The sequence below is a fragment of the Drosophila bipectinata genome, chromosome 3R, assembly GCF_030179905.1.
Source record: "Drosophila bipectinata strain 14024-0381.07 chromosome 3R, DbipHiC1v2, whole genome shotgun sequence".
NCBI classification, from domain to species: Eukaryota; Metazoa; Arthropoda; class Insecta; order Diptera; family Drosophilidae; genus Drosophila; species Drosophila bipectinata.
Genome location: NC_091739.1, coordinates 13712938 through 13732843, shown reverse-complemented (window position 1 = coordinate 13732843; position 19906 = coordinate 13712938). Strand labels below are relative to the sequence as shown.

The 19906-nt window shown below is 45.9% G+C and overlaps 5 protein-coding genes across 9 annotated transcripts; 2 read left to right on the top strand and 3 right to left on the bottom strand.

Annotated features, from left to right (window-relative positions):
* Nucleotides 1-1236: 1236 nt before the first annotated feature.
* Nucleotides 1237-12325, top strand: LOC108129964 (uncharacterized). 4 transcript variants are annotated; one of them, XM_070281781.1, is made up of 8 exons: nucleotides 1237-1538; nucleotides 6888-7401; nucleotides 8653-9019; nucleotides 9075-9325; nucleotides 9382-10176; nucleotides 10266-10563; nucleotides 10621-10922; nucleotides 10984-12325. In XM_070281781.1, the coding sequence occupies exons 2-8, from the start codon at nucleotides 7181-7183 to the stop codon at nucleotides 11984-11986; spliced, it is 3237 nt and encodes a 1078-aa protein (XP_070137882.1). In that variant the 5' UTR covers nucleotides 1237-1538; nucleotides 6888-7180; the 3' UTR covers nucleotides 11987-12325. The 4 variants fall into 4 exon arrangements, with proteins under 4 accessions (XP_070137882.1, XP_070137884.1, XP_070137881.1 ...); XM_070281783.1 differs by lacking the exon at nucleotides 1237-1538 and adding an exon at nucleotides 6387-6494 and having other exon boundaries at nucleotides 10326-10563; XM_070281780.1 differs by lacking the exon at nucleotides 1237-1538 and adding an exon at nucleotides 6387-6494.
* A 785-nt stretch (nucleotides 12326-13110) lies between these two features.
* On the top strand, nucleotides 13111-14517 carry Gnmt (Glycine N-methyltransferase). Its single transcript, XM_017247294.3, has 4 exons — nucleotides 13111-13367; nucleotides 13430-13557; nucleotides 13617-13873; nucleotides 14156-14517. The coding sequence occupies exons 1-4, from the start codon at nucleotides 13153-13155 to the stop codon at nucleotides 14423-14425; spliced, it is 870 nt and encodes a 289-aa protein (XP_017102783.1). The 5' UTR covers nucleotides 13111-13152; the 3' UTR covers nucleotides 14426-14517.
* Nucleotides 14421-14857, bottom strand: LOC108129331 (uncharacterized). Its single transcript, XM_017247295.3, has one exon. The coding sequence runs from the start codon at nucleotides 14796-14798 to the stop codon at nucleotides 14556-14558; it is 243 nt and encodes an 80-aa protein (XP_017102784.2). The 5' UTR covers nucleotides 14799-14857; the 3' UTR covers nucleotides 14421-14555.
* A 285-nt stretch (nucleotides 14858-15142) lies between these two features.
* LOC108130062 (nuclear pore complex protein Nup88) lies at nucleotides 15143-17518 on the bottom strand. The gene has a single exon (XM_017248419.3). It carries the CDS (start codon nucleotides 17352-17354, stop codon nucleotides 15243-15245), a length of 2112 nt encoding a protein of 703 aa, XP_017103908.2. The 5' UTR covers nucleotides 17355-17518; the 3' UTR covers nucleotides 15143-15242.
* An 84-nt stretch (nucleotides 17519-17602) lies between these two features.
* Nucleotides 17603-19751, bottom strand: LOC108129344 (probable cytochrome P450 313a4). Of its 2 annotated transcripts, XM_017247313.3 has the most exons (7): nucleotides 19409-19751; nucleotides 19090-19287; nucleotides 18848-19033; nucleotides 18716-18788; nucleotides 18548-18674; nucleotides 17896-18493; nucleotides 17603-17836 (listed from the first exon to the last, which is right to left on the bottom strand). In XM_017247313.3, exons 1-7 carry the CDS (start codon nucleotides 19560-19562, stop codon nucleotides 17676-17678), a joined length of 1497 nt encoding a protein of 498 aa, XP_017102802.2. In that variant the 5' UTR covers nucleotides 19563-19751; the 3' UTR covers nucleotides 17603-17675. The 2 variants fall into 2 exon arrangements, with proteins under 2 accessions (XP_017102802.2, XP_070137172.1); XM_070281071.1 differs by lacking the exons at nucleotides 19090-19287; nucleotides 19409-19751 and having other exon boundaries at nucleotides 18548-18654; nucleotides 18848-18883.
* Between the last annotated feature and the right edge of the window lie 155 nt (nucleotides 19752-19906).

Here is a 19906-nt window from a genome sequence, read left to right as displayed (position 1 = left end):
TCACCTGGTCGCAGTTGCCCAACTAAATCCACCGAATTGAACTAGAACAGCCGCCAACGATCGGGTGACCCAGTTAGTGGCTGCCACAAAGGAGTCGGGCGAGATGAGTCGGGCACTGGACCAGAGCAGCTTCATCTTTTGTGGGTTGCACCAGAACCTGACACTTGTCCGCCGAATCCGCACAGCTCTTGATTCTGCCACTGATGCTGATTCTGATTCTTGGAGATTGACCCATTTATGGCCCGCCAACCTGTTTTCCTGGCTATGATGCAGCGATCCTCCTATGATGCAGTTGCTTGGCATGAATATGCGGGGCCAGAGCTATCGACGAACTGGCCACAACCGAAACATGAATTAATTTGGCCCGGGTGCCTTGAGCATCGTCTTGAGTCTGGCTAACGGTGCACTCAAATATTGGCCAAAGATTCATTTTGCGAATGGGCACAGCGGCAATTTGGGCCGCAGCCGCAACCACGGCTGTCCACGCAGGTTTTTCCACTTTTCGGCTAATGGAAACTGGGCTGCCAGCTCTACCCGACATCGAGTCAAGGTGGACGAGCGATGAGCCTGACCTGACCTGCTCCAAAAACAAGCGAGGACTGCATATTAATTGGGTTATGTTTTATTAGAGAAGAGGAGGGGAAATTAAAATAAAGTACGGTAGCTACTTTAGGTGTCTTTATAGCTTTGATTAGCTAATTAGTAACTTTTTATTGTTACCTTTTAAATAAAATATATTTTAATGAGCTTATGGTATATAACATATGAGTATAATCATAATAGAATAGAAGTTTGCCTCCGAATTTTTCAAGCAGAAAAATATCTACTTCTCTATGTGGTTATAAAAAAAACTTTGTTAAATTGAGTTTTCCCAAGAAAGCCACAGAAAAAGTATACCATTTACTTTGTTAAAAAATAGATAAACTTGTAAGACAAACTCTTTGTGACTTCTGTTGACTTGAGCATGGCAAATTGTCCTTATTAGTGTCGTACTTAAGATCACTCACAGCCGCGGGTTACGACGGCTGGCCAAACTTTTTGGCTAATCCACTTCAGTCGCCGTCAACTGGCCACGCATGTGGCTCTGTGGGGCTAAAACAAAAACTCGCCACTGCACCGGCTTTCCTGCCGTCTCTTTCTCTATTCCTATGAGCCTCTCTTTCTGTGAATCTGCATCGTCGTGGAGGCTCGTGGTGGCATCGAAATTGGTCTGCAGCAGTTAGTCTCGTTATTGACTTGGCGCGCTCCGGTCGCTTCTTCGGCAGCTTCGAGGTCTTCCACACCAAGTTTTTCTCGGACTCGAAGTGTGCAAATGCAAATGCAAATTACGGGCGGACGAAAGTGATGTCGCCAACTGAAGAATAGGAACGTGACCGACTCATTGAGAAAATAACGCTGAATTTGTACTTTGATTGCGGGGTTCGCAAAGAAAGTTTTCACCCGGGCACCGAGTTAAATCGAGAAGAAAATTCAAACAATTTATAATCTCTCGAGTGTGAAGTGAATTGGATAATGTGATGGATTTGCAGCAGAAAGAGGTAAGAGTTGAGTTTTTACATTTTTCGTAGAAAATATATTTCATTACGTATACGTCATGTGGGTCAATGGATTTCGGGTGAAGATTGCGCATACGACATGTGGGTATTGCATTTGATTTCCTACTTCCTACAGTTTATAATTTTAACGTTTATATTCGAAGCATTTATTGCAAGCTTTGAAACGCCAGTTATTTTCAGTAAATATCTTAAATCAAGTGGCTCAAATCGTTTAATGATTTGTCTAGCTGTTAACTGTCTTTTCAATGGCGTTTATTTCACTTTACGCCAATTAACTCTTCTCTGTGCCGATCTTAATTGCCTGAAAAAAGACGACAAGCAGTGGCATTCTATTTACCAAGAATGGCCCAGTCAATAAAAACTGGACACAGCCATATGTGTAAGCCTTGTTAACAACAAAGCGGCGTAAGCTTATTCGATTAGCGGGATTTCCTCAGGTAGCTTCTTATTCCACGGCGACAACATTCGAATCGACAATATCAACATCATCGAAGTCATTTTTCCTGCAAAACTCGTTCAGGTCTCCTACTTACCGCCGAGCGTTTGGCTTTAAGATGGTCTTTGTCCGCTGGCCGCAATTGTTGTCGTCGTCTTCTAGGAGAGGGATCTGCTCCTCGGCTTTTCTTGCAATTATTTTCAGATTTTCTCCTCGACTGGAGGCTGCGTGACAGGTCCGCGGTTCAGAAACTGGAGCATGCAAGTCTTGCGAGCCTCAGCTGTGAGATGCAACTTGTTTCCCCATCGGAAAGGTGGGTCACAGCCATAACTCCTCGACTGGATCCGAGACTAGCCATGTTCTCTGATGGATGCGGCTATAATCGTGCGTTGAGCCATTTCCAATCACCGGTTTACCGCTAGCCGAGAACAATCTCTTTATCGGGACACTAGAATGTGCTAATGAACCATTCTAATGCACTGCCCCAACGTTTCAATTGGTCTTCCAACTGTTGGCAATGCATCACCTCCGAGGGGATTGCTTTTATGGGCTTCATGGTTTGTTGTGGCAATTACCATTCCTATTTCAATTTCAACAAAGGCCTAGGTCAGACCGTACCCGCTGAGAGCTGGCTGGCCAAAAATAGAAGCAATTACAATAATCCACAGTCCAGAAGTGGCTCGGCCCTTAATTTAGCCAGCGGCCCCAATGGTCACTGGGATCGCACCTCGTAATTATGGCCGGCAATAAAGAAAATCTATTTTTCTACCACCTTCCAAGAAGTGCAAACTTTCGCCTCGCATGCGATAAATGACAAGAAAACAATTATCTCTCGAAATTATGATTTTATCTTCGGTAGGGGCACTAGCACTGGGCCACAACGGGCACAGTTAGATGGCCAGTTAGCCTGTTGGCCATCCAGCAATCAGATGGTGTCAATGCGAATACTTGGCTTAAATCTTTTACCGCTTTGTGCTTGGTGGGCGGACAGTTGACCCAAAAAGCACGCGCCATTTGAACCCAGCTAACCGAGTTACACAAATGGGTGAAGAAACTTTGAAACGGCGTTGAAAAGACCAATTAAAAGGCAACTTTTCAGTCAAAGCCATAAAACATTTCGACCAGCCCAAGAATTCCCATTCAGAATTTTCGTGTCCATGGGCATGTGGTATGCAAATGCAAATGCTTATGGCAATTTATAGCTCAGAGTTCATGAGCAGGCAGCGCCGGGCGTCACGCTCTTTTGGGCAATTTCTTTGTCGGATTTCATTATCTTTGGAGTAATGCGCCGCGATGCCTCACCTACTCTCCACCCGGTGGCAGTGTGGCAGGGGCATTGTTCGGCAAAGTGTCCATAACTCGGCCTGTCCAAAAGCCAGTTTTCGTGCCAAGCCACTATTTGGCACGCGTCAGAGGTATGGTCGGAAAAGGGAAGCTCCTTTTAGCAGATTGTAAATATTTAAATAGGCTCTCTAAGAGATAAGAGTAGTTTGTTTACCTTTCTAATAATTTCTTCAAAACAACACATTAAAGATCAGCTAATAAATGTAGTATTTTTTTACTTAAGAAAGAGAACATAAAAACCTTATGAGCCGCATGTCTAACTCCACTGCCAATGATGAAAATATGACTTAAAAGATTTATATAACTCATACCTAACCTGATGAGCAGTTTTGATGTCTTGATGTGTGTAACTTGGGATGCCGAACTCCTCAACCCTGCGGGTCAGTGGTCGTGATCTTGGCCAAGTCACGTAGCCAGATCGTTAACCAAAAACTGTCCAAATGTGCCAGCAAATGATTGCAAAGTGGGATAAAGGCGAGAAATTAATTTCTTTTTAACCACCCGCTGAAGCCACCGGTGAAGCACCGCTCTACTCCGCACCACCAGTGCCATCCGTGGCGAAAAGTGAATTGCAATTGTAAAGAAGGCGAGAAATGCCGTAATGAGTAGCACAATGCGACAATTGTCGTGTGTATTTTTTATATTTTTCCATCTTTTTTTTGAAGTCTCATTTCGGATTCGGATTCGGGTTCGTGACGCAACGGCTGGTGGCAGCTAATGAATGAATTGGCCTCATGGAGCTCAGTAGGGCAGAGACATGGCTTTTCTCTGGGACGGGGCTGGGATTCTACAAAGAAAGTCTCGCCGAGCACATAATCGCTTAGGGAAAGTCATGAAACTTTAATTGCGCAATGTTTTTGTGTAAATGATTTGAATAATTTGCCGAACTTGTCCACTCTGCAGTGCGGAGTGCACAGTGGAAAATGTTCTTCTCATAATGCCTGTATCTGGGGAGCTGGTCATTAGATTTATGGCCGGCCCGAGGCACCAGAAATTTCTCTCAGTGGCTGCGCATGTCAGATACGCAATGCTGGGCACAAGACGAGCGCGAAGGAATCAAGCGTATCTCTCGGAGCGCACCTAGCTCAACCCTCCGGCTGTATCTGTATCTTCAAGCTTGCCTGCGCTTGCCTTTTCAGACAATCCAACAAATACAATACATAAAACAGAAACACAAAAAAATACGACTAATTTTTGAAATAGTTGCCGCTGCAGATACACAACAAACCTTAAAAAACAAACACAGAAACACGTAGCCTGGTAAATTGAATAGAGAAAGTGATGATCGCGATAGTATGTTGTTATTTGATAAATAAATCACATCGCCCATCAACACCATCAGCCCATCCCCCCAAAGCATCCATCCCATCCACCAAATGTTAACGGTTTCAGCCCGGTTAGTCGGTCTCCACAGGAAAATTCTATTAAAAAGTAAAAGCCCATCTGGAACAAAAGAAAATTCTTTAAACTACCAATTCGTATAGACCGTTGAAAATGAAAATGCCCAAAGTCATTTGGGCTCAGGCTCAGATCAGGTTCTTCCCTATCGGCTCTTAACCATCTTATTAACTGTTTTTTTAGTTTCGATCCATAAAAAACGAAACCAGTTGCCCATCAAATAGCTTCAAGGGTCTGCTCCAGAGGCCGAAGGGCCATAAAAGTAAGAGTTTTCTTGGGCAGGCACAAGACACAATAAATGTCAATTAGTCCGTTTTGCATTTTCGTTTTGTTTCTCCAGTGGATCGGATGGATGGCTGGACCAATTTTAATTACTCGTCTTACTGTTATACCTCATGAATAAACCGAAAATGTTGACAAAACAGAAACACTGCGATCGAATGCCATCAAAAATTGAAATCTAAAATGGAAATCGCACGACTTCGGTGGAAAGTTGTTTCAATCTAAAGAAATGGTTTCGGAAGGCGGCTCTTTAGATTTGTTTTATGAGTGAAATTGAAACGGGGCATTTAATTGAAATCATCTTGAATTACGGCCACAAATGCGGAAAGCTTATAAATCACAAAAGACGAGTGCCAGAAGAGCTTGTGGAGGCACACTTTGTTTATTCTAATTTGCAACTAAAAATGCAAATTTCCAGATCAGCCACATAATAAGCTTGCATGTATGACTTACTATGACTATGACTTTAAATTATTGCTCCCCGAGGGAGCACGAGCTGGGATTCTTCTCAGTTTCCAGCAGCGTTTGGCCGGCCGGGCTTGTAAAGTGAAAAATTAAATGCATTTTATGAGGTAAAACTGGCCGCGGGCAGCTCCAATTATCGTAAGACTTGACCACGGTCATTGATTTCGAAAATGCCTTCAGTGGCGTTTGAAAAAGTAAAGCCCCCCCTTCGTCACAGCTACTGAGTTTGCGCAAATGGCTAAAAATGGCTAAATAAAAAAACCCGGGCCACCGGCAACTCGACTCCAAAAACTATTTAATTGCAGGTGGGAGACCAAACCAACATCCAAAAACACTCTATTGACATTGGCCCGAAGATGCAACGGACTTTGCGCAAATGCTCCGCGACATTCACATACGACATTTTGGATATTCGGGGATATGGCTTTCGGTGGTGGTATGCAAATAATAATACATAATCCAACGATCGGGGAGTCTTCAGTGTCACAGCATTGGGCAAGTGATTGTTGGTGTTGAAAGGCGAGTGTCTGGCGGACTCGTTCGTCTTCATCATCGCTGGAAGAAAAACAGTTTGCTCATGTGCATAAACAGATACATTCACAGATACGGATACAAAAGTTATGTTCAGGCATTCTCATTGTGCTGCCCACTTACGCCAGCGATGATATTGTTATGGTCCCCCACCTGGAGCTCCCCACCTGAGAGCTCCTCCCCACAGCTCAGCTCAGCTCATTTCTTTTCATATCTTTTCTTTCTCCGCTCTCGGTCGGATTTTCTGAGGCGAGTCTGAGGCGCATCGACGTTTCGAGGCCGGCCAGTCGCTTTGTGGCATTCAACGAACTCGCACGGACCACCACCGGTCTCGGAGCTCCAGTGGATTAGTTAATCCGAAACCCATAATCCCCAATCTAAAAATTCAAAGCCTATATTCAAGTGCATCCACGTTAAAGTTCAATAAGGCATTCAAGTGCAAATGCCATTTCCGAATGGCTGCTACACCAATTTGTTGATAAGTACGTGTATTTTCTGTGGCATTTGCTAATTACCGCGAATATCGCTATAGTGAAAGTATCTCATAGATACATCCGAATTAACGCGTTCGCTCGTGTATCTTGTGGTGCGTTTGCGAAACATAGACAGCATTTTTCCGATATAAACAATTGCATTGCATTGGCCAATTTATAAGTTGAAGTTTCCGAAAAACCGGGCCCCTTTTTTGTTGGCCAAAAGCAGTAGTTGTTGGCAAAATAGACGAGCATAACCAATTGCTAATACCGAACGATTTTGCAATACAATTTAATGGTGTTTCTTTCCTCGGTTACGGGCTTCCTTAGGGGTGTGCCTTAATCTAATAATGCTAAAAAAAACTTGTCGGTTTTTTGGTTTTTGATTTACAGCAGCAGTAGCAGCAGGAGCTAATTAATGAGCCGTGATGGAGCACGCCATGCCGCATCTTCTCCACCGACGCCGCGAATTTGCGCATCCGTCAGATACTTACCATATGCAAAGTGTGAAGCTGAGGCTCGTGTAATTCGGTAACATGTCGAAAATTAGCGTTCATTGCGCTTAAACGGATTGCATTCACCGCTAATTGCATACGAATTAAGACGAAATACAGGCAAACATTTGCACACCAAACCCCTATATGAACAGAGTGAACAAATAAGAAGTGATTCGCAGCTGGAACCGCGAGTGCTATATGATGGTCACCTGCAAGGTGGACTCCCAATCCGCGGTGGCCGCCGTTGTGCCCAAAATGAATGCTCCCCGGACCCGGGGCAAGACCACCGCCGGCAGCCAGAGCAACAGCAACTCCTCCGGCTTCCGGCTCCTGGACGGCGATCAGCTCGAAAACAATTCGAGTGTCAGCCGCAATTCGATCTACAAACTCAAGATAGATCTTATGTTTGACGATTCCAGGTGAGTTTTCTTTTACAAAAAAAGATACGACTATACGTCCTAGAGTGAAACTAGCTGGGTAATTTAGAGCAAATAGCCTGGGGAGGTGTGTTTTTTGGCCATTAGGTTCGCTCTCCATTTCTGGCCAAAACAAATCAATTAGTTATCTTTCTCACTCTCTGGTTTTCAACGACCACCCAACACTTTCGTTCTCTAAACCACCGAAAGATATACATACAGATAAACCAAAAGATACAGATACAGATGGAGATCCATTTACGCCAAGTTCTCACCTGAGATACCCAACAGAAAAAAAGAAATAAAATATAAAAGAGACTGCTGGCAGCGTTTACCGTTTTGCATTTCCATAACCGACGAAAACTACAGTTAGTTTCAAAATTAAAAACTACATTGTCTGAGGCAAAAGTGGGAAAGAGCCACAGAAGCTATAGAAGCCATGGAATCCATAGATAGATCGAAATATTTATCGGTGACACACATTCGCGACGCCGAACTACTTAATTGATTGAGAATGAAACCTATGAGAGGTCCCCTCTTCAAAACCCATCTTCATCATAATATTCCCATTCAAAACTCACGTCGACGACGACGTTCTATGGAAATAAGCATTTCCGATTTTATGTCAACTAGCGGTAAACGGAATGGCTCGAATTGGGAACACCTTAAGCTGCATTCGGCCAATGGTAACTGGTCAGTGGTCATTGGCCAGATTCTCTCACTCTTTGCGGCTCTTCCTGCCCCGAGATTCACAAGAACCCAGATGTGACCTGGCCAGCAGGATGTGGTCAAGCCGATTCCAGCCTCCATTCAACAAATTTGCACATACTCGTAGTCGGTCTTGGTCGCGAATCGAATATGCTAATCTCCGTTTACTTTTGCGTTAATCAGTCAAACTTTCACAAAAATGTAACCGTTTTGTCGCACACTCTCCAGCACCTCAGTGATGGTTGCAGAACAGGTTGTAAAATGTTTATAGCAGCCAATAAATTCTTAATCGGAAAGATTTTCTTTATCAAGATTTGTTTGTTTTGTGAGTTATTTGGTTCAGGAAACTCCTTAGAATTTGTATAGATATTCAGTAACAGAATAACTTTCCTAAGGTGCGGTTAGTTAAGCGGAGATACGCTTTAGAAGTTACATTCTAAGTTTAGAACGGGCTCCCTTCTTTAGAGTTTCAATCAAAACTAGAAGATAGATAGAACTCTTTTCTTAAGCAGTATTCTTATTCTTATATTTTTTATAAAACCCTAGATCCATGCGAAGCAGCCGCCTCGATGATCCCCGGGGATCGCATCGCACCCGCTCCATCATCATGTATGGGCGCAGTGAGTTGGCCAGCACTGGCGGCGATCCACCCCGTTCCTTGAGCAGCTTCCTGCAGGACAATACAGGGCAGTCGGCCAAGGTGCTGGCCGAGGCGGCCAAAAAGGATGTGCAGCGGATCAGCAACAGTGTGCAAGCCCAGATCGAGCAACTCTTTACGGACGTGGCCAAGGACGCCACCAGTAGCTTCGATGTTACCTGCCTGGGATCACTGCCGCTGAAAGACAAGGTGACGAGCCTGCAGGGTCTGCAGGAGCCACTGCGTCAGCTCTATCTGTCGGAGGTGGCCAGTAAGGTGGGTCTAATATAATTACTAGCCTATTCATATCATAATCCATGTGATCTTATAGAAACTGAGCTCTGGCTCTTTGGACATTTGTGCCACGGGCTTGCGGGTAAAGGTCAGCGCTACGGCCATTTCGAATGGGTCCAGCCCCGAGGGAGCTGAGGAGAATGAGGCCCTCATCACGCCCTTCCACAACATAGCCGTGTGGTCGGCGGTGAAGTTCGTCATGTCGGATGACGATGGTGGGGCGGCCTTTCTGCCTCTGATCACCGATCCCGAGAACATCGACAAGACTTCCCTGTTTCAACCACTGAGGTGAGTTTGGATGGCAGCTCCTCCCCATGATGACACTAAAAACGTATCTCCAACAGCTCTAGTGAACAGCTGGCCGTCGAGCAGAGCATTCACATCCATGCACCTATCTTTGCGGTGGTCATGCGCTCGGCTAGCTCACCCAAGGTTCTGGAGTGTCATGGATTCATCTGCAAGAGCACCGAGGATGCCATCGTTATAGCTGCCACTTTGTACCAGAGTCTGATGGCCCACGTAAGCACTAGCTCGAGGCGGAACACGCAGCGGAGAGCCCCTCGGCAGCAGAATGGAGTCAGTTGCATCAGCATTGCCAGCAGCTCGGCCATGACCAGTTCCAACTACTTGTCGCGGTCCCAGATCGCGCCTAGTGCTTGTGGGCGAAGGAGCTCCTTCCGCAGCAGTACTGGTGTGGGCGGTACACCCTCCCGATCCGGGCGCAAGAAGCGTGTGTCCAGCAGTTCCCTGAGCTCACACAGCAACGTCATCAATGAGGCCGCCGAGCTGGAAACTTCCACCGAGGAGCGCAGACGGAAGTCCCACAAATCGAAGCGGGCTCCTCCAGTACCCACAACTATCCCCGGCTCGGGCGGTCACAGAATAGGGCCTCCATCCCGCAGTGGCAGCATTGTGTGCGGAAACGGACACGTCAACCGGCTAGGACATCCCGGAAAGAAATCCACCTCTGATCTGGCAGCCGTCGTAGACGTAGTTCCCGCCAACGGAGACATCCTGACACGCGTGGCCATTCCCAGATCCGGAAGCTTCCTCAACACCGGAGGTCTCACAAGGTACAAGTCCAGAGCAGCTCGAAGGCATTCCGGCAAAATGGGCGGCGGTGGCGGCGGCGGAGGAGGGTGAGTATTTGCCACCGATCGCCAACGGGGGGTCGGCTTCCGACTTCCCTGGGCACGGGCGGCACTCTGTTTGCAATTTGGGGGCGAAGGTTTGGCCTGGTTGATTGGCATCGCTTGAATTGTGCTTCTAGTTCCCCACTTGGTTTCAGCGAACTGTTTAACGAATTTCGCCTGCACGAAAACCTGCACTCCCTGGACGACATCCTGTACGCCATCATCGATGCCGACGGCATGTCCTTCAACGATCTGAAGCCGATCTACAAGGAGTTCCTGCTCAAGCTGGCCGTCACACTTACCCAGGACGAGCTATTCCAGCGCTCCAAGAACATAATGCGGCGCCAAAAGAAAAAGAAGCAGAAGCGAAAGGCCAGTGTCAATGGATCACAGGTGGGTTATTCCTTATAGTTTTTCACTAAATAGAAAGTAATCTCAAATCTCCCCCAGAAAAAGTCCAAAGCTAGTTTCTTTGGAACCAAGACTTTGAAGAAGGTTTTGTCACTAGGACAGTTTAGGTCTTGTCGCGGCAAGCTAACCAAGCCGGCTGTGAAGTCTAAGGAGAGCACTTTGGATAGCCAGGGCAAGCGAAAGATCAGTCCGCCCATCATCATAGGACCACCAATCTTGCAAAGCCACGTTCAGCATCATCAGCATCAACACCAGCGGAACCGAGCGGCAACCAGTGGCTCCGATGTGTCGGTGGTGCGAAACGAAAATGCCCAAGGACTCAACCGAAACAGCAGCAGTGGGTGAGTTTTGGACTGGACTTTATCAGAATCCAAAAATCCTGATCAGCTTCTCCACTTTCAGCTATGTTTCCTGCTCGGAGTGCAGCTACGACTCGGAGTCCTGCGCCTGTGCGTCGGCGGATCGGTGCTACTGCAGCCTGCGGACGGAGCACATGAACCACAAGCTACGCCAGAAGAATGAGCGGAACATGGCTCTGGCCTCGCCGACTCGTAAAGCAAGTGCAGCAACTGTAGGAAACAATAGGCACTCCCTTGTCTCCTGCCGATCGGACGACAAGTGCTACTGCTCGATGGTGGAGGAGGAGCCGGCTAGTTCTATGGAACGAGACTCGGCCAACAACTCCCAGACGGAGACCACCACGTCTTGTGACTCGGACAGTTGTGTGAGTGCCAGCAAGTGCTACTGCAAACGCACCCAGAGACGCCAACGATCCTCCTCAGCAGCGGCGGCGGCGGCAGCTATCAGTGAGGATTCGCTCTCGAAGAAACAAAGCAAGCCGCGTCCCGGGGAAGGTAGATGCGGGGGAGGAAGCGGAGCTGGAGCTACCCGCAAGGGTGGCAAACCTTCGGAGAAACTTGGCCTCGACTACGAGCTGTTCAGTATCAGTGGAAACAGCCAGCCAGTTCAACCACATGAAGCCCTAAGTGTGAAGAAGAGTGTGGAGGCGGCGGCGGTGTTTGCGGACATGAAACTTAGCCAGACCACGGACATCAAGAGCCTGTGTCCGGTAGGTAAAGGAGGATTATCCGGTGGTCCTGGCTCCAGGGCAGCCAACGGCAGCTGCCGATCGTATGCCTCCTCCAGGAAATCGTCCTACCGAACTCGTGAATCCTACAGCCAGGATCGAGGAACAGGAGTGTTGCCACTTCCTCTGCCCCTGATCAAGGGAGGCATGGGCTTGGGAGGCGGTAGCGCCGACAATCTGCTGGCCAACCTCAAGGCCATGGAGGCCCTGAAGGCAGCCTCGATCCGGAGCAGCGCCAGCAGGAGCCGCATGGGCAGCTATCAGTCGATGAGGGCGGTGAGCGCCTCGCTGGAGGACTCGCTGGGTTACTTGCCATAGACGAAGTGGGATCCATCCGATATAGTTAACAATGTACATAGCTCATAAGCTACATATTCTTAATCGATCTGTTTAAACTATATATTATACTCCTTCTGAACGGCTTATGTTTCCCAAGACAATTATCCCCGAGGATCAATTCTCTTGCGAAACGTAATCAATTAGAACTCTAAGTATTTCCTATAGAACATCCAGTGTGACTTTAACTCTAAGGTACTTATTATGGTTATTCCATAACATCAGCGAGGTGCAATATAGAGACCAATCAAATATTTAAATCAGTGCAATATTTATAAAGATTATTGAAAATTAAACAAAATATTATATACTCAGACCAAATGGATGTTTGACTTTAGTTGTTAAGCTTTCTGATGAAATTTTAAGATTATCTGACAGAATCTAAACGTAGATGATTTGTCTAGTTATTTTTTAGTTTTAATGTTTTTTTCGTTACTGGAAATTCTAAAAAGTTTGTGCAAGTCATATTGCTCAGACAGAGTACAGTGAAATCTTTTATGAAGGGACTTTACGGATTTAAAAATTATGGGAAAGTTTTGTTGTAAAATAGATTGATTCGATTGTCTTTGGTTTCTAAGAAACATACAATTGGCTCTTTATTTCATAAAAAATATCATGAATACTCTAAACTCCATGAAATGCTCCTAGTAATGCTCCTAAACTTATGAAATAACAACTCCTAGTATTTCAAAGGATGGATTATCTCTATTAATATCCAAAAAGACCCTGTTTAAAATATTTCCTACATTAGAGATTTCACTCTGCCTAATGACTTGATCTGACAATTTTGCAATATCATTCTATTTTGACCACGGGATGCGATCGACGACTTCTAATCTCAACCGGAGGGTCAGGGTCTAGGGCAGGAACCCAAAAGCGAAAGCCAGTGTGCCGGCCAACACGTTTCGCCGACGACCAGATGTTGGAGCTCTCGGCGTCGCCCCATCGCACATCCCCTCCCGTGACGTGCGCCACCCGAATTGGACGGCACTGATAAGATTACGGATTGATGCTATGTGGCGTACGGCAACGCCTTATTAGCCCGACAGCTGGTGGCTTCTGAATCTCGGCGAGAGGTAACATGGTGAGCTGTGTGCCAATCGGAAATTATTTCGCTGCAATCCGCCGACCAGAGCTGACCGCCAGAGATGACCACCTCCGCCGATAGTGTGTTCGTTGCCCGTTCCGATGGTATCTCCGCCGAAGGAGTCAGGGACCAGTATGCCGATGGCAAGGCCGCCAAGGTGTGGGAGATCTTCATCGGGGACAAAAACTCCAGGACGGACAACTACAAGAACTTCTTAATCGATATGTTGAGGAAAAAGGGCTGCAAAAGGGTCCTTGATGTGGCCTGTGGAACGGGGTAAGTGAAGAAAGAGACCCAATCTCCCATTTATATTGACAAATTGATTCCTTATCGATCAGTGTGGACTCCCTGATGCTTGTGGAAGAGGGTTTCGAGGTGGTTTCCGTAGATGCATCGGATAAGATGTTGAAATACGCTCTGAAGGAGCGCTGGAATCGCCGCAAGGAGGCTTCTTTCGATAACTGGAGTGAGTTCTTAAAAAAATTAAAACAAAATGGTTTTTCCTAAAGTCTATTATCTCTTTAGTCATTGAAGAGGCCAACTGGCTGACCCTGTACGATGACATTCAGGAGCACATTAAAGATGGCTTCGATGCTGTTATCTGTCTGGGAAACTCCTTTGCCCATTTAATGGACGGCTTCGGAGATCAGCGGGAGCACAAACAGGCCATTCGCAACTTCGAGAAGTGCCTGAAGCCTGGTGGAGTCCTGCTGATTGATCACCGAAACTATGACAATATCCTGGAAACTGGAGCCACGCCCGCCAAAAGTATTTACTATAATGTGAGTATCCTCTAATAATAAATAATCATCTATGAGATTTGCCACATCATCTTGGTGTTAATTAAAAACTATTAAATGGCACTTGCCATTGAAAAAAAACACAAAATATTGTCTCATCATGCCATTGATAAGAGATGCTAATATTGTTTTTTTTTGCAACGCCAGCTCATCTCATTTTGATTTTAAAATTAAAATTAAATCGTCATCGTCATCGTTTCCCTTATCAGTTACATGACTTTCAATTCAATTAATCCCAATTGGATGACTTGCGACTAATTGCAGACAAGCCACACGGCCGACATCAAGACCTCCGTGCTCTTCTACTGCGGCAAGCCCGCACTGGTCTCCATGGACTACCTCATCGAGGGCAACAAGCTAAGCAGCGAGTTCCGCCTCTCCTACTATCCCCACGAACTGAAGCGCTTCCGGGACATCCTTGGGGAGATCTTCTCTCCCAAAGCCGCCCATCAGCTGTACGGCGACTTCAAGGAGATGAGCCAAGTAAAGAATCCCGCCTTCTACATCCATCTGATCGAGAAGCCGCAGGTTTAGGTTTTAAGCAACTAGTTTGTATTCACATAAGGCCACACATGACACATCCACATAAAAATATATACACAAAGCTCCGCCGATTCACATAACAAGTCCCCGAGTTTTCGATCTCTGATCTTTTGGTTTCGGGCTAGAGCACTATGCAGTAGCGTCCCACGATGGAGGCGAAGCAGAGCACCACCATGGCTGCCTCGACTATGAACGGAAGCTTCGCCTTGACGTAGTTGGACATCCCGGTGCAGATGGTGGATAGGACGGCCAGCAGGATCGATGTCATTGCTCTTCCGCCAAAGTTCGATTCGGACTGAAGCCCGACGGACTGAAACGCAAAAGCTATCGAGCGAATTTCATTAGCCTTGCAAATATTTTCCATTGGGGTTTCGACAACAGAGAGAAAGAGAGCGACCAAAGGGCTACATAGTAAATGGTAAAATAGACCAAACTTACAGTAGTAGCTCTAGGCTTTAGTAATATTATATAAATTATCTGAAAAATCAGTTTGTTTTGAATTTTATTATTTGGAATTTGCAGAAAAAAAAAATTCAAAAAATCTCTACTAATTGAATTTAAAAACCATTTGTTTTCAATCTTTTCTTCCTCGTTAGACATCTTCCACTGTAGCTAATTTCATTACATAAACAAATTCAATTTTTTATAGAGGATCGTCTGGCAAATACCGCTGACGTATGCCACCACTGAAAACAAAACTAAGCCACATATAAAACTTAATCGACAACATGTTTATTATTAATACAATTCCTCTTTCGAGCTCCTGCTAGATTATACATTTAATTAAACCATAGAATTTCCAAAGCTTTTAAGCGCCGACGATTTTATTGATGCGCTTGACGTCGGTGATCTGTCGGTCGATCTCGCTTGTGAGCTGTGTGAGGATCTCAGTTATGGTGCGATGCTGCTTCTCCGGCAGCTCGAAGGCGTTTCGCTTGAGATCATCCTGGCTTTTGGCGATGTGATATCGCTGTTTGTTTAACGTGTTCTTGGCATTCTGCAGACCAGTGGCTAGGTTCTGGGTGACAATATTGAGGCGATTCACTTCCGTAGTGAAATCCCGTTCAGCTACGATGTTGCTGGGCAGAGAGACGTTGGCCTTCTGCATAAGGGCGTGGCATTTACGAACGAGCACTTCCTGGTTGTCGCTAATCTCCTCAAATCTCTCGGCCAGCTTGTGCGCCCGTTCGCTGATCAGCTCGCGTTCCTGCTCCAGATCCTGAATCTCTTGCAGCTGCTGGTCCCTTTTTAGTTGAATCTGATTGATATGACGGGCAAAGGCAGCCCTAACCAAGTCGTGTCTTTTCAAATACTGCTCCCTCAGCACCTCGATGGCTTGGTTGAGCAGCTCATAGCTTTCGTGGGCGGATGGAGCGGCAAGTTTATCCGCCAGAATGGGTTGATTTACACTGCGCTGTAGAAGCGATTTGATGGTATCCACGAATGTTGTTCCGCAGTCCTGTAAATCTGAATCCAAGGTGATGGCTTTGCTCTCACTGGGCGTCATCAGCAGCTTTGCATCAATAACTAACTTTAGGCTTATCACCTGTCCACTGCCAAGCAGAAGGACTACACCGGCTGGCATTTGAAGCAGGGCTAATCCGAAGACTGGGTTCACACGATCACTGGACTCGAATTTGGTGCACAAGATGTACTCGGCTGTGGAAGAGGCAGTCAATTCCAAGCAATCCTCTTCGGATTCGCTCTCCAAGTAGCGTTGCAACTCCGCTATGAAGCTTACGGACACTACGTGGAGACCGGCATCATGGTAGGCAAAGTAGCGAAGCTCGTTGATCAGATCCCTCTTCAGATATAAAGGGTTTACGGCACCTTTCTGGGACGGTGCCGCCAATCCAAGCTCAAGCTTAACAGTTTCCAGAACGTGAATAACGTATTGGGAAGGTTCTATAAGAACGAAATCATCTACCTCGCTGAAGGAGTGCTCGGAAGCTTCCGCATCCATAAGTAGAGCATGATGAATTTTTCCATTAGATTCGGCTATAACAATGGTTGGGGGTAAAGACGGAATAACCATAAGGGCACAGGATTCCAGGCCGTAGTTATCTTGGACCTGAGGTGTAATAGTTATGGGACCCTGCAGGCGGACCAATTCCGAATCTACACTAGTCATGAGGACGTAAATGTTACCATTTTCACGCAGCACAATCACAGGCCACTCAATCTTTTCCGGCTTTACGGCGCTCGTTTTGTTCTGCAAGCTTTTGTTGCTTTGATTCAAGGTATGGCTTTTTTCCTCCAGAGGCTCAGGCTCCTTGGGTTTGGCAGCAGGTGCTATATCGAAGTCTACAGCCACTTCGCCAAAATCTGTGAGGGAGCTGTTGCCACCGACACGTACAATTGAGGGACCCACTTTCCACACGTAGCGAAGCTTGGAGTGATTGTACACCCGAATAGTGTTGTTATTAAACAAGACGAGTAGAGTTGAATCTGAGACAGAGTACGGGTGCCAGCGCACTTGACACACCTTTAGCTTCAGGTTGTTGAGAAAAAGCTGACTATCAAGGCTGAAGCTGCGGCAAATGATTCGCTCCTTTCCATCATTATAGTAACCATCCTGGCCACAGCGTCGCGGCAGCTCCAGGATACAAACGCCATGCTCGCCACTGAGGGCCACCAGGGAGCCCTCGTTGGAAACCAGCACCCGGTCCACGTCCAGGTTTATAGTGTTGGAAGGAATCAGGGTCTGGTACTGAACACCGGCACGCTTGGCACCGGTCGTCTCCGTCAGCGGTGTCCGCCAATTGCGCACCAGCAAACAGCACTCTTTTTCGTCCCAGGCGAAGAGCATGTCGTCCTTGCAGTCCAGCAGATTCTGCGTCTTCTGCACGATGGGCAGCCCATCGCGGATCTTCTCGAAGAGCTTTGTTTTATTTAGTTCAAAGCAATCCGTAAGCGACATTCTTAAAGAAATGAAAAAACCGCGAGGAAATGGAATTAAAACAAAACACTGTTTTGGAAAATGGACGAACTAAAGTTGGGCACACTATAAACGATTGCGACTTATCGCATTGCCAACGTGATATCGATAATTCTATCGAAACCGTTAAACCATTTTATTCAAATTTCAATGTACATTGGAATTTTATTTCTAAGCACTGGTGTTAAAAAGCCATTTCTACTAAATAAAACTTAATATTACAACTAAATACTCAAACATAATTTGAATTTATTTTTAAATTTTATTTTATTTTTAAAACAACTCAGCAAAAAAAACAGCCATTTAGTTTCTCGTTTGTAGCTCCAGTAGTGGCACAGTTTTCAGCTTCATAGTTATATCTTCAACAAAGTAAAGATCCTCAAATGGAAAACTGGTCTTAAACTTGTAATTTCTTAATAGCTTAGCCAAAGTCACCTTGGCCGATATCAAGGCATATCTCCAACCTAAAAAGTTATGAAATTTAATTGAAGTTTCCGAAAAAAATGTAAAAATAATTCAATACCTATACAATTTCTGATTCCCTTGGTAAATGGAATGTAAGCGTAAGGATGCTTGTCCCGGATATTGTCTGGAAGAAAGTGGTCGGGATTGAAGGTCTCGGCATCCTCACCCCATATCTGTTTACTGCGATGCATGTGAAACATGTCAATGGCAATCTGAACACCCTGGGGTATCACTATACCGTTGGATAACTTTAGGTCCTGTGAAGTTTGGCGAGATACGACCGGAACTGGGGGCACAACTCTCATCGATTCGTTGAGAATCAGATCGAGGTAAACCATTTGCTGAGTATCCGCATAGGTCACCTCGAAATCACCCGTTTTGGGAAATAGGCTTTTTATCTCCTCGAAAGCCTTCTCCTGGTACTCCGGAAACATGGCAAGAAGCATTAAAGTATAGTAAACGGTGTTAGCCGTAGTCTCGAAGGCACCAAATACAATTATGTTTGATTCATCCTCGACGTTTTTCCAACTGAAAACTCCCCTTCTAAGCAAATCGGTGGCGAGATTCAGGAATATATTCTTTTGGTCATTAGATTGGATGGTAGGCAATAGAGCTTCCTCCTTCTCCTCGTCCTCATTCAGCTTTTTCTCAATAAGCTGAAAGGTTTAAAAGATTGAGTTTGTTGCTCACTAATATCCGATCGCTCTAACCTTTCTGATAAACTGCCGGATTTCGGTCTTGGCCTGGTAGTAATGGGATTCCTTTCCTGCCAGCTGGCGGATCCAACGGCTGTTGAGCCACGGCGAGAAGCACATATCTGTCATGGTTTCCAGAACACTGTTAATGCATAGAAGTGGTCCGACTCCAGAAACACTCACCACTGATACCGCTCCAGCAGAGAGTGACTCCGGAAGCTTTCCTCGCTCTTCACATCGCTTCCCATTGTAGTTTCTACAAAATAAAAGTCATCATAGGTCGTATAATCATATATTATGTACATATATACTCACGAGTAGCTATTCCCAGGGTGAAGCTCTGCAGCAGGGGTATTAGGTTCTTCTCACCATCTTCCTGCAGCGGCTTCAAATTATCCAACAGAAGCATAGTCTCCTTATTGAAAATGGGCAGAAAACTAAGGAGGACCTTGTGGCCAAAGGCAGGATTAAGCAGCTTTCGGTGAATGCTCCAACGGGGATCTGCGTGGTGTTTAAGTCAATTAAACACCTTTCAAAATCCCTGCCAAAACACACACCTGTTAGGCTAAAGAGTCCAGTGCCTGCCCCGTCGTCCACTGCCTTGTAGATGATTCCTTTGTTGATGCAGTGCGGCGACGTCAGGATGTCCTGCACCACCTGGGGATCGCTTACAATCATAAAGGGAATAGGTCCCAGCCAGGAGAAAATGGTGGGGCCATGCTTGTCCAAATAGTAGCCAAAGGCATTTAGGATATCTATGTTATAGAACGGCACAAGTTAACTTCACGATCCATTTACCATTTTAATTGATTTGAAATCGGTTCCAGTCATAGATATATTTAACTATATATACTAAACATATGATCTAAATCGCACCTTCTCTGTGCCAAAGCCAATGGGCCATGCCCAAAAGTGGATATCCAAGTGGCCCTGGTATCTGAAGGGTGAGCAGATAAAACCTTCGCCGACTCCACAGGAAATAAAACCACAGCAGGAACAATAATCCACACCATAACGTCCAAGTCAACATGTTGTTATATCCTTGACCAGTTCGAGCTCGAAACTTAAACCGAACGCGATGAAATCCGTCAGCACTTTGATTAGCCAATTGTCGGGCAATCGCGTTTTTATAAGCCGGACGGACGTGTTGCCCGCTTTGGGTTTGGACGATCGATCTATTGTTACGCGTAGTAGTACTCAATGATTGCGGTCTGATCGGCTCCCTGGCGAAAGAAAGAAAGAGCCACGCTACAGGTGGTGATAGGTGGGTGATCCCCCCAGAGACCCCCGACCGTTTTTTATTGGACCTCCGACATAGAGTGTGCGCATACAAATAGCTATAATTTTGACTAATGGCATTCGGTGACACGCCAA